The sequence below is a fragment of the Balaenoptera borealis genome (genome assembly GCF_965194805.1).
Source record: "Balaenoptera borealis genome assembly, chromosome: 5".
NCBI classification, from domain to species: Eukaryota; Metazoa; Chordata; class Mammalia; order Artiodactyla; family Balaenopteridae; genus Balaenoptera; species Balaenoptera borealis.
Window position 1 is genome coordinate 68041462 of NC_138862.1, and position 13202 is coordinate 68054663.

At 41.0% G+C, this 13202-nt stretch overlaps 1 protein-coding gene across 6 annotated transcripts in view; it reads left to right on the forward strand.

The window, feature by feature from the left end:
* The window catches only part of CASR (calcium sensing receptor), an 80406-nt gene that overhangs the window by 45405 nt on the left and 21799 nt on the right, over positions 1–13202 (forward strand). For all 6 annotated transcript variants that reach the window (XM_082394874.1, XM_082394877.1, XM_082394873.1 and 3 more), the window contains 3 exons: positions 4997–5420; positions 7747–8053; positions 12068–12952. In XM_082394874.1, coding sequence (XP_082251000.1) covers positions 5236–5420; positions 7747–8053; positions 12068–12952 — 1377 coding nt within the window. In that variant the 5' untranslated portion in view covers positions 4997–5235. The remainder of the gene's footprint in view (positions 1–4996; positions 5421–7746; positions 8054–12067; positions 12953–13202) is intronic.

The following is a 13202-nucleotide window of genomic DNA, read 5'->3' on the forward strand; positions in this document are numbered from 1 at the left end:
CTCATTAAAACATACACGTTTCACCTTTCTGCAGTGGTGGCTTCACGCCTTACTGTTAGTATTCTTTATGATCAGAGTGACGAAAGAGGGCAAAGATCACAGTACAGTAAACCGGAGACAAATCAGTGTACTCACCCTACGAAGATAAATGATAAATGATCTCTATTGGAAATCAATTTTGGTTTCCACCTTTTTTCTAGGCAACCTAGAATTTTTATTTCTGCAGCCTAGGAATTGAGAAGTTGTAGCTTCTGAACTTGCTGTGCTTCTAATTTACAAGAGTGGTTTTATGTTCAGAAGATCTATGCCTCTCTTTTCTCTAGTTGAAATGTGGGCAAAATCATTCTGCTCTAGAGTTACACAATTTCCAGGAATGTTAAAGCCAAGGGGCAAGAGCCAGGGTTTTTACTTTGATGAGCACTGAAGTATTACTGTGTTGACCCTAACCTTGCCTTGCTATCCTGTGTTAATTTGTCCTTAACTCTGGAACTTGGATGAGCCATCCAACTTTTTGGACAAATGCAAGGTCAACAGATTTTTTTGAGCATCCATTCAGTACCAGGTTCCTTGTTCCATGCTGGGGATGCAACTGTGAGCATGATGAGGCCCCTGCCCTTGGGAACCTTCAGTCTTGTGGGGTGACCCCTTCCCTGTTCTGTCCTAGAATTGCCCGACCAGCCCCTGGTTTTTCACTGGCTATGCTTTATTCATTCATTCAGCAAATATCTGTGGAGAATCTACTAAACTCTAGGCACTGTGCTTGGTGCCAGGCTACAATGAGAAAAAGAGATGGGCCCTACCCTCATGAAGCGTCCGTCCCCACCTTGAGTTAATTCACTCTGCTGGCAGTCACCAGAAAGAATGTCACTCCTCCCTTTGTACTTTCTCAATGCTTAGTTCATGCCTCTTCCTAGCTTCTGTATCACTGTAATTATAATACATCTTCCTGTCTCCTTTTAAACCATGAGCACATTGAAGGCGACAGTCTCAACTTTCTTTCCTCAGTACCTTGCACTCCCTAGTGTCTAGCAAACAGAGGAGCTCAATCAATGTTTCTTGAGTGAATAAATAGTTGCATGAATTTAGAAGTTCATGAACCTGTGGAACCATAGACCAGTCTGCTCTGACGTCCCATGCCAAGTCTCTTGGATGAGGAGCTCAATGATCAATCAATCACCTGTCAGTACGGAAACACTCCTCGTGATTTCAAGGACGTTCTAAATGTAAAACCAGCTGTTCCACGGGTCATTTCTTCTTCCAAACATATCTGCCATTGAGATAAAGAACAAATACTAGCTTCAGCTTGTATTTGCGATACTTTTTGCAGGAGGGTAAACATGATTATATATGATTTAAATGAAATGAACTTACAATAAAGAGAACAAATGAGTTTATTTGTGACTCTTGGATAGATACTGTTAATATAACTGCAGTGAGAAAAATATAACAGTGGCTTAAACAAGCTAGAAGCTTGTTTTCTCTGTCATGTAAAAGTCCAGGAACAGTCTGATATAGAGCTTCTGCTCCATGAAATCCTCAGTTCATGGCACCATCATTCCCTGGGATATGCTCATGGTTCAATATGGGCTCCAGCTGTCACACCCACCTCCATGCAGCAGAATGGAGGAAGGCAGATGAAAGAACAAATGCCAACTGTCTCTTAAGCAAAGTTTCCTAGAAGCTGCCTCAGGGCACTTCAGCTTACATCCCACTGGCCAAAACATAGTCATATAACCACATATAATTATAAAAAGAAGTTGGAGAAAGTAGTCTTTATTCTGGACAACGTTGTCCAGCTAAAAACTATTTTACTGTGCCATAAAAGGAGTATGGTACAAGGGATACAATTTAAAATCTCTACCATAGATCCTAAAACTGAAATGTTAGTGATTATTCAAGAACTTTTGTATTCTAATTGTTGCAAGATGAAGTCACAATGATGAACCCAATAATTAATCCATTGTGCTAGGGTCATGCTTGGTACTGCTGTGATTGTCGATATCTAGTGGGTAGGAGGAGTGAGGTAGAAAGAAAAGAAAGCTTTTGCAATAAGGAAGTTGGTGGGGGCGATGGGAGTCTGGCAAAGGCAGTGGCAACAAGAATGGAAAAGGGAAGGCAGAGCAGAGAGAGATGGTAGAATTAACAAGACAGCGTAATTGGAGATGGGAGGAAAGGGGCAGGGAGGATCTAGAATGATTCTTAGCTTTGAAAGCAAATTAGACTCTGGTAATTGGACTAAAAAGGGTGGTTTGGGGACTACATTAGACTCGAGGAGTTAATTGCTACAAATTGACCTGAAATCTCTCCTTCATCTATTACTTCTTGCCATGAATGTTCTCTTGAATGGACTAATGAAGTTAATAAACTTCTCCAAGTAGTTAATCTTTCACAGGAAAAATCTAACAGGTCTCAGTGACTTCCCCTAGCCAGTTGTAATGTTCCCTTTCCTAATTCAGTACACCACACAGTACTCCTTAATATTCTGAGTTCTTGAGGCCTTCTTAATTCAAGTGCCAGAATTTCTCACTTGAGTAATCCAGTCCCCCATCTCAAAAGTGGAGTTTGTATTGCCCTCTTTACCATTGTGAAGTTTAAAATACATTGGATGTGTAAAGGACCTGACACTATGCTTGGTTCAATAAATGCTAGTTTCTGTCTCCTCCCAAAGTATTTCCTTTTCTTGTGCATGCATTCAACCAGCATTTATTCAACAGTTACTATTTCAGACGTTGTGCTAAGTACTGGGGAGCAAAGTTGAATTTAGTCATTGGAAACAAAATTACTATATATATTTTTTTCACTTCTGAATGTTGAGGTAAATTCTGCCCACTGGCTGGGGAGCTCCTGAGGGCAGGGAACATGATGTGTGTGGTACCTTTATATTTCCAGTCCTTAGCACGTGTACTTATTAAATGTATGAATGAATATATGACCAAGGTCAAGAAATGAAGCCAAAAATCTAAGAGCAGGACTGGAGTCAGAGAACTAGGATGGTCATGGATGTTCAGATGTTATTTCAACAGTTCTGTGACTGTTGAGTGTCTGCTGGGGTGCTCCTTCCATTTGGGGCCCAGCACCCTCTGCTTGTAATGCTGTTGGAGAAAGAGCCCCCTTCCTAAGGGGCAGGGGCAGCATATGACAATGGTTAAGAGCTTGGGGTCTGGAATCAGACATTTATGCATCTAATTATAACAAAGTGTGATCAGTCTTCCAAGAGGGGAACTCCAAGATCCAAGGTATAAAAGACTTTAACAGGTGGACCTACCTAATCTGAAAGTCCAGGGCAGGTCTCCTTAAGGAGTCCTCAAAGTTGCTCACTGCACAACTGAGGGGTTAGTGTGGGTAGAAATCCAACCTGTGCTCCACTCCCCAAGCTGGACATCTTGGTACAAGGTTGTATCTGGCCCATAGGAGTTCTATTCTCCATACACACAACGACCCCACAGCTGACCAAGCCATGCTCCCACAGTTATGGACGTCTGAAAGCTAAAAGACAAGTAGATGTTTTCCAGAGGGACCAAGGAGGTGGAACAGCATGTGTGAGGTCTGAGAATTTTTTAAAAGGCCTAACTTGAGGATCTAAAGGAAATTCAGTGTGCATGCAGTATGGAGTTCAAAGGGAAGACTAGCAAGAGTGAGGCCGGAAAGGTATTCATTACAGCTGGCATTTCCTGTGAGTTTACTAGTTACACTGTGCTAATGGCTCTCCATGCATTATTTTATTGAGATCAGAGGTTAAGTGACTTACCCAAAGTCATATGTTAGGAAATAGTGGAACTGTGATTCAAAGCCAGGTTTAACTCCAGAGTCTGTGCTTCAAACCACTTGTTCCATGGCATCCAAAGACTTGCAGAGGTGGATTGCAAAGGGACAAGACTGAAGGCAGGAAGACCAGTTAGGAAATAGTTGCATAAACCCAAATAAGAAATGCCAGGGTACTTAAGATGGCCTTGGAAATGGGAAGGTGTGGATGGATTCCAAAGAGATTTAGGAAGTAGAGTCTACAGAACTTGGTGGTTGTTTGAATATGAAGGATGTTGATGAGAACAGGGAGGAGGTAAGGAGGATTCCTTATTTTGTGTCTTTGTGGATGGCATGTCATTTGCTGAGGAAGAAGACAGTGAAGGAGGAACAAGGTTGGGAGGAAGGTGAGTTTAGAGTCTGTCAAGTTGGAAGCACCTGTGGGACATCCAGGTGGAGATGTCCAGTCGACAGTTCAGTGCTTGGGCCTGAACCTCAGGAGAGGCTGTGTAGTTAGTCAACATTGGCATGTAACTGGTAATTAGTAATTGACCCACAGCGTGGGTGAGATAGAGTGTGGAGTGAGAAGAGCAGAGAGTTCCTACTAGGATAATCATGCTAAAGCAGAAGGACCATTCCCTAGATCCAGCTGTAGAGTTTGGTACAACATAATCCAACCCTTGATTTATCTGCATCCTTTACAAGAACTATTCTTCAAAGGTTTATAGAATATCATATTATAAACGGAACCAGAAATCTGGGATGAGGAGGCCCTGAAAGGGGGGGTGAGTACAATAATAAATAAAAATAAGTGGCCTCCTCTGATATTTTTGTTTGATTTGGAGTCAGATTTAAACTTAAATATGACTCATTCTGTATTTTCCATACAAACATATATGCTGAATAAAATAGCATTAATAGTATTATAACACAAGGAACTGCTACCACTAGGCCAATTCTGTGCATTATTCACACGGAAGAATGAAGGGATTAAAATCCAGTGGCAACATCAGTGAAGGCCTTAGCTTATCAGTGGCCTCTTTAAAATGAACATCGTCCTTCTCTGATATGGGCAATTGAAATTTTCTGTATCTTACATGAAGTGCTATAAAAATGAGGCGCTAAGCCATGCCCTCCCCACCTGCTACCCCTCAGCCTCTCTAAATGGAAATTCTGAGCCACTTCTGTTTCAGTCATCATAACAACATGGGATTTAGGCTTAGTTGAATTCATTTTGTTTCTGTTTTGTTTTTAGAAAGTACTACAGGCGGTCTCTAAATGATGTGGTTTCTGAAGACTCAAGAACCACCTACCTCACTAGTCTGCAATGGAGAGGGCAGAAGTGGAAACTCAAACACCACAGTTCCATTCTGTTACTAATTCTGTAGACATGTGCCTCCACCGCAGGGAGTAAGTCGCACCAAGGGGGAAAGTTCTCAGGGGCCCCCAGACCACCAGCACCCTTGTCCCTCCCCCTGGAGAGAAAGCAGAACTATGGCATTTTATAGCTGCTGTTGGATCTTCTTGGCTTTTACCTGGTGCACTTCTGCCTATGGGCCTGACCAGCGAGCCCAGAAGAAAGGGGACATTATCCTTGGGGGGCTCTTTCCTATTCATTTTGGAGTAGCAGCCAAAGATCAAGATCTAAAGTCGAGGCCGGAGTCTGTGGAATGTATCAGGTAAGGTCAGGAGCCACCTTGGAGAGTCTTTTCTCCTCCTGGTGGTTGGAGAAAAGCTGTACCAAACCAGAAATAATTTTTTCAAAGTTGGTTCTCTCTTTTAAAAACTGGTGATTGGTAACCATGCTGAAGCTTATTATTCCCCCCCTCATTTTTTTAAAAGAAATTTTTCCAAAAATAAAATGTCAAAAATACTGAATAGAAAAATCCATGGACTGCTGGAACCGTGCTTGGTCACTTGGTAACTGAGTCATCATTGTTCACCTGGAGGCTGTGTTACTTAATGGAAGACCAAGTACCTAGAAAGAAATTTATTGTAGGTTTTGCAAACCTAAGTAGTAAAATCTCCTAATGACCTTAAGTGCCCCAGTGGTCATAATACCTGAGTGTTGGCTGCCTCACTCTTATTTTTTTTAAGGATTTTAAAGCTGAAAGAAACTTCAGTGGCTGGCATGACCTGGGCATCTTCAAAATGCAGTCCGTAGCATTTGGAATCACTCCCATTAGAAATTCTTATAGAAAGCTGAAATCCCCCTGCTAACACAGAATCCATCTACATAGATAGAGAAACACAGAATCCATCTTAACTCTCTCACTGGACTCTCTCTTCGGCCATTTGAAGACAGCTAACATGCCCCCTTGAATCATTTCTTTTCCAGACCAAATAATTTTCTAAATAACTGTTTCATGACATGATTTTCAGACCCTCACCATTCTGGATGCCCTCTCTCTGATGTTCCCTAATTTATCATGACTCTTAGAATATGGCATCTAACACTAGGTACAATTCCTTCAAATAGTATCTGACTTCTGCAGAGTACAGAGGGCTGTATATCACCTCCCTTAATCTGGACATCAGAGACCATTACTGCACCTCAAGGCTTGACCCATCTTCAGAGAGAGAAGAGCACTTTCTCTTGAGATTTGCAACTTCCAGAAGGGATCCAGCACTTTCCCTTGGTCTTCCTGATAGCTAGAAAATGAAAATGAAAACTAGAATCATTCCAACAAAACTGGATTTCTGCTCATGTTCTAATGAGGGCTCACAAATTAGATAACATTTTCACATTTTTTTATGAGTGCAGAAAAACTAAGTGTAGAATTTCACTGATGCTGTTTATATCCTTCACATAACCCATGTGGACAAATATCCTTTTTGTTGTTCCCTTGCTGGACAGAGTTGTGCAGGTGCCACTTACATACCTGAGATCAAGCAAGAGCTTGTTCTGAAATAATATATATATATTTTTTAATTGTATTAAAGAAAGATAGGAAAATCAGTTTAGCAGTATACATGTTTTAGGTAATGAAATATTCTGTAATAGATCTTCATAACTTTGCAGGTTTAAAAAAAATAAATAAATGAAGGAAACATGAAGAAAATGACTAAGAGAAAATGTCACATTAAAAGTTAGACCAGGACCTTTAGGAACCTGACTGATACAGTGAAGTATAACAGCTTGTATTTCTTTCCCCCTGCCTTTGAGTTCAAGTCTTGAAACCCAAGATACAAAGAGAGAACCTGCAGAGTTGTTAGGTTTTCTTCTCTGGGCGCTGATACACTGATTCAGAACATTTATCAAGCTCTCACTATGTGCTGTGTCCTGGAAGAGTGAAAACTATGTCACTCACCCTGTTTCTCTTTGTTAATTTGCTTGATTTTTATTTAAAATAATGTTCTTTGAAAAGCAATGCATGCTTATTTTTTAAAATAGAAAGTATAAAGACAAAAGCACACAATTTTAAAACTCATCATTCTACCACCCAGAAGTGACCACTGTTTGTGAACAGCCTTCCTATGCATAATATTTGTTTGCTTGTTTGTTTATGAAGATGATATCACTCATTTCCCTTTCCTCTTCAACCTCCAGGAATGTCGGTTTATATTTGTGACTCTGCAAATCTTAAGTTATTTTTAGCTTCTTATGTATTCAACTCCTAATCTATTTATATTTTCCCTGGTCCTTTTTTTTTTTTAATCTCTGTATTACTTTTACTAAAGTACCTCATATCAGTTATTTCAAATTCTTTGTTGGATGAGGCAGATACAAATGATTCATTCTATTACTAACCACAATCCTTGTTATTATTGGTCCCTAACTCTGTGTGAGGCACCATGCTGAGAATTTTGCATAATTATCTCATGTTCACAGCCACCCTCTGAAGTAGGTGTTATCCCCATTTTACAGAGAGGACTTTGAGTCTCAAAAAACACAACGTCATGAAACCAGAGTAATGAAACCAGGTTCAAACCAGCTTTGCCCAGTCTGTACTCTAAAGAAGTTGACCAGAAAGCCTCTTGCTTTCTTCCATTTCTTTCTTCCAGGTATAATTTCCGAGGATTTCGCTGGCTACAAGCTATGATATTTGCCATAGAGGAAATAAACAGCAGCCCGGCCCTTCTTCCCAACATGACCCTGGGATACAGGATATTCGACACTTGCAACACTGTTTCTAAAGCCCTGGAAGCCACCCTGAGTTTTGTGGCCCAGAACAAAATCGATTCTTTGAACCTTGATGAGTTCTGCAACTGCTCAGAGCACATCCCCTCTACTATCGCAGTGGTGGGAGCAACTGGCTCAGGCATCTCCACAGCGGTGGCAAACCTGCTGGGGCTCTTCTACATCCCCCAGGTACCCGTGCCGTCTCAGATGGGGCGATGTGGGCGGGGGCCAGGAAAGCAGGCTGGGAGGATGCCACACCCAGTGTCCATACAGTTTGCTATTTTCCCTTCTCTGGCTTTACTTTGGCACAAAAGATCTTTTAATTATCTGTATCATGACCACTGGGGATTTTTGAGACCCCAGAGTCAACAATGTCAACTGGGCCTTCACAATTCTTCCAAAATTCTTTTAAACATACCTTGTATAAAACTTTGTCTTTTTTTCCAGAGGGTTCAGTTATTTATTTTCCTCTCCATTCCTTCAGTAAATGGCCATTCTTCTGCCTTTACTAAAAGGAATGAGACCAAATGATGTAAATCCCACCTTTCAAACCCAAAATATCTGCCCCAAATCCTAGTCCCTTAAAAGTCTCTGCCTCTGTCTCCCCTGGTTGAAAGTTTAGCTCAGAAGAAAGCAGGGCATATTTTCTCACAAAATCGGAACTTAATCATTATCTTGCACATTCTAGAAATGGAAAATATTCTATTTCATTCAACAAATACTTGTAGAGTGTATATGAATAAGCAGTTTCCACCCTGCAGGAACTCAGCCTAGACAGGGAAATAGACGTCTGCATTTTCAGATACTAACAATTCACTGAAATAAGTGCTTTAATAAACATCTGTTCAAAGTTGCATATGTTTTTCACCAAAAAAAGACAGCAGACTCTAAATGCCATTTTATAACCTGCTTTTTTTCCCATTAACACCATAGAGCAAACCTTTTTTTCATATTAATATTTATAGATCTGTGACATCATTTTATAGTAGTGAAAAATTGGAAACAACCTAAATGTCCATGGATGGGAGAATCAGCTCAATTGTGTTGCATCTCATATATCAATTTTTAAATTTAATTATATATCACGCTTTAAATTATTTTATTCAGTGTCTAGTATTTAAAATTTGTTTGATTTGATAAATTCACATTTCTATGCTGGGAGGTCTCTGTTTCCTTGGTGATAGCCATTATCCCTTTTTATACATGTGGCAACTGAAAAAGACTCGTCATCATTTCCCGAATCCTTACTTCAGGGAATTAAAGGTGTTTCCCATGGGGAAACCCTGGCTCTGTAATCTTTGTGCCAAAATGATCTGACAAAGCCCACAAGAGTAAATGTGTTGGGCAAGATGCAAATATGCATCTTTATATCTGGCATATTGCGCAGTAGTATTTTAAATACACAGTTAAAGCAGGTTGTCATAGCCAACAGACATAAGATGTAATTGCCATCAAGTAAATAAAGAACACAAAGGGGAGGGTTTTAATTCATTGTGGTTTGGATGAAATATAAGGTTAAGTTGAACTTGAATTATAAAGTGCTGAGAAGACTATAATGAGTATCAGTCAAACCAATGTAAGTGTATCTGCAGCAGTGGTTCTCTGTCATGGCTGCATGTTGGAATCACTTCAAGAGCTTTAAAAATACTGATGCCTGGGACTCACCCCCCAGAGATCCTGGTTTAACTGATATGAGATGCAGCCTGGGCGTCAGGAGTTCTGAAAGCTCCCTAGATGAGTCTAATGTGCAGCAGAGCTGGGAACCACTGCCCTGTTGGGTGAAGGCAGCGGCCCCAGTTGAACTTCTTATGCCACTCACGCCACCAAGTGGATGGAACAAGCAGACCAGCTAGAACAAGTTGTGGTTAGAAGTTTTCTGAATCATTCATGAAACTCTCCCCTCTTACAATAAAAAAATTTTGTGTGTTTTTAAGGGGTTTTTTGGGGGGGAGTGGGTAATGAATTGGTATTTATCCCCACTTTTGTAGTTTACCTTTTAAAAAGTGGAAAAATATTATAAATGCATTCTTTAAGAGAAACATATCCATGGAGGATATGTTTGTTTGTAATTTTTATATCTTTAAAACCCTTTTTGGCCCATTTTTCAAAAGAGTATCAAGAAGTAAGCAATAATGAATGAATTTACAAAAGGCCTGAGTAGACTTTTCATTTGCAAAAACCTGATCGAGAAGCCTGTTGTTTGGGTCTGCAAATAGAGCTCTCTAAAAACAATGACATCTCAACAATTACTTAGTCTAACTACCTGCCTCATGAGGTGTCACAGTAGAGCAAGAAGGAGCTTATTTTAATAAAAGGAAAAAAATCACTTTCATATTATAACTTTCAAAATCAAAGCTCTTGTCAGAAAAATAATGCCTGCTCATTAGCAAAGTTGGACCAGGTCTTTCATGTATCAATGTCTTTTATGTTTTTGATGTAGAAACTATTCATTAATAAGGAGAAATATATAGAAAGAATTCATTTTAAAGCACTGAACATTGAAAACTAATTGTTTCAATCAGTGAAAAATATTAAAAAGGCATTCCCCCAACTTTCTTCAACATGGTTTTCTTAAGAAGTTTTCAATCTCTCTAGAAAACTGGAGAACAAGAGATATTAAACATTCCTTCATTACCGAGAAGAAATTCCATTCAGTGTAAAAATGCTTTGTCCTTCACAGAGAACAAACGTATGGACACCAAGGGGGGAAAGTGGCGGGGGGTGGTGGTGGTGGGATGAATTGGGAGATTGGGATTGACATATATACACTAATATGTCTAAAATGGATAACTAATAAGAACGTGCTGTATAAAAAAATAAATAAAATTCAAAAAAAAAAGAGTTGAAAGACAAGACTGCTAATGGCAAAAAATGCTGAAAGAATGCAAGGATGAAATATGAATAAACCTCAAATTAAATTAAAATAAAAATAATTTGTCCTTCAGAAGAAATGGTTCAATAACTTGGAACTTCCTAACTGGTGAGCCAAGACACACAAGAGTGCTGCAGATAGGCTGAGATACTGACCCTCTCCAGGTCTGGGATGGTGGGTGGGGTCTAGGGTGGTCAGAACACACCCACCAGGGCTGGTCAGCCTCCTCCATTCACCCCACCTTCTATGTTTGCCACAACTTGAAAAGAAATTGGGAAGCTCTGCACTAACGAATGCTTTACATGATATTTGGATGCTTCTTCAGGCAAGGATCATTTATCACAAAAGGTAAGGCTTTCTACCCTTGGTGACCCACATCCATGCTCAAATATAGTACTGGCTATGTCCTAGAAAGTGGAAACACATCAAGACAGCTTCTCCAGGGTTCCTTTTCAGCCTCTCTAGGTTTTGGAGACCCACATCAAAAGCCTGTCAAGAGGCCTCGACCACCACCTGAAATTGCACAGAGGAAAGGGCTGCCGATGGTGGTTGAACTCACTGAGAAGCCAGGAGAGGAAAGGATGTTTTTCTGACTATATTTAATGATGTACATCATCATTATTGTGATGAAGGGGAATTGAGCCTAATGAACCTAAATGGCTAATTGAGCCTAAATGATAAACAGTTCTTAGAAATGACTGCAATTGAGGGTACTTTTATCTAAAGTACTGCTGGCGTGGAGGAGGTGGGGAGACAGAGGAGGGGAGAGAGGGAATAGCTGGAGACTGGAAGAGAGAAACTAGGCAGAATAAGAAAGGGGAATCCCAGAGGCTTCTCTAAAGAGCCTTAGGTTCACAACCCAAAGGGAACCTGATTCCTTCCAGAAGTAAGTCATGGACAAAGTGTTCGTTATAGTAAAGGGGAAGCTAAAATGTTCAAATGAGAACCTGGACCCCACAGGCAGAAGATATGTACATGGATATATTTTAGCCAATGAGGCAGCACAGAGGAAGTTAAGAGAAACTATGGAACAGTGCATAAAGGATAAGTAGATCCTATTGTTGTTGGGTTGACTTTACGATCAGACCCATTTTTGAAGGTAGCATTGTGAAGGATCACCTGCTGGGAATTAGAATGCCCTTGATAGACTGACAGATGCTTGAGTGCTCACACTGGAGAGGAATAGATTCTGGTCGTCTTCACTCCTTCATCCTGTCTGCAGTGACCAGCGTTTGATATATTAGATCAGTGAATGCTCAAAAAGCCTCCTCCACACAGTTTGGAGGCTCACCTGGCACCTCAATCACTCACTCATTCTGTGTTCTTTCCAGGTCAGCTATGCCTCTTCCAGCAGACTCCTCAGCAACAAAAATCAGTTCAAGTCCTTCCTCCGTACCATCCCCAATGATGAACACCAGGCCACCGCCATGGCTGACATCATCGAGTACTTCCGCTGGAACTGGGTGGGCACAATTGCAGCTGATGATGACTATGGTCGGCCAGGGATCGAGAAGTTCCGAGAGGAAGCTGAGGAGAGGGACATCTGCATCGACTTCAGCGAACTCATCTCCCAGTACTCTGATGAGGAAGAGATCCAGCAAGTGGTGGAGGTGATCCAGAATTCCACAGCCAAAGTCATCGTCGTCTTCTCCAGTGGCCCAGACCTGGAACCCCTCATCAAGGAAATCGTCCGACGAAATATCACGGGTAGGATCTGGCTGGCCAGCGAGGCCTGGGCCAGCTCTTCCTTGATCGCCATGCCTGAATACTTCCATGTGGTCGGAGGCACCATTGGATTCGCTTTGAAGGCTGGGCAGATCCCAGGTTTCCGGGAATTCCTACAGAAAGTCCATCCCAGGAAGTCTGTCCACAACGGTTTTGCCAAGGAGTTTTGGGAAGAAACATTTAACTGCCACCTCCAAGAAGGTGCTAAAGGACCATTACCCGTGGACACCTTCCTGAGAGGTCACGAAGAAGGTGGTGGCAGGATAAGCAACAGCTCTACTGCCTTCCGACCTCTCTGTACAGGGGATGAGAACATCAGTAGTGTCGAGACCCCTTACATGGATTATACACATTTACGGATATCCTACAATGTCTATTTAGCTGTCTACTCCATTGCTCATGCCCTGCAAGATATATACACCTGCATACCCGGGAGAGGGCTCTTCACCAACGGTTCCTGTGCAGATATCAAGAAGGTTGAAGCTTGGCAGGTACATCCTTCACTTAGATAGCAGTTCACTGTGTAATAAAGCAGAGTTAGACTGATCCAAGCAAGACAGATTAAAGTGGTTACCTCAAAAAGCCAATATCTAAATGAGGTCACTAGATGTAGCCTGGGATTCAACTTGCCTTTTCAAACATCTGAACAGCTGACTTCTGCAAAATTGATAGTAATTTAATTTGATTCTTTGTTTGAACCCTTGAGCTCAACTATTCTTTAGTCTAGTGGTTCAAAATATC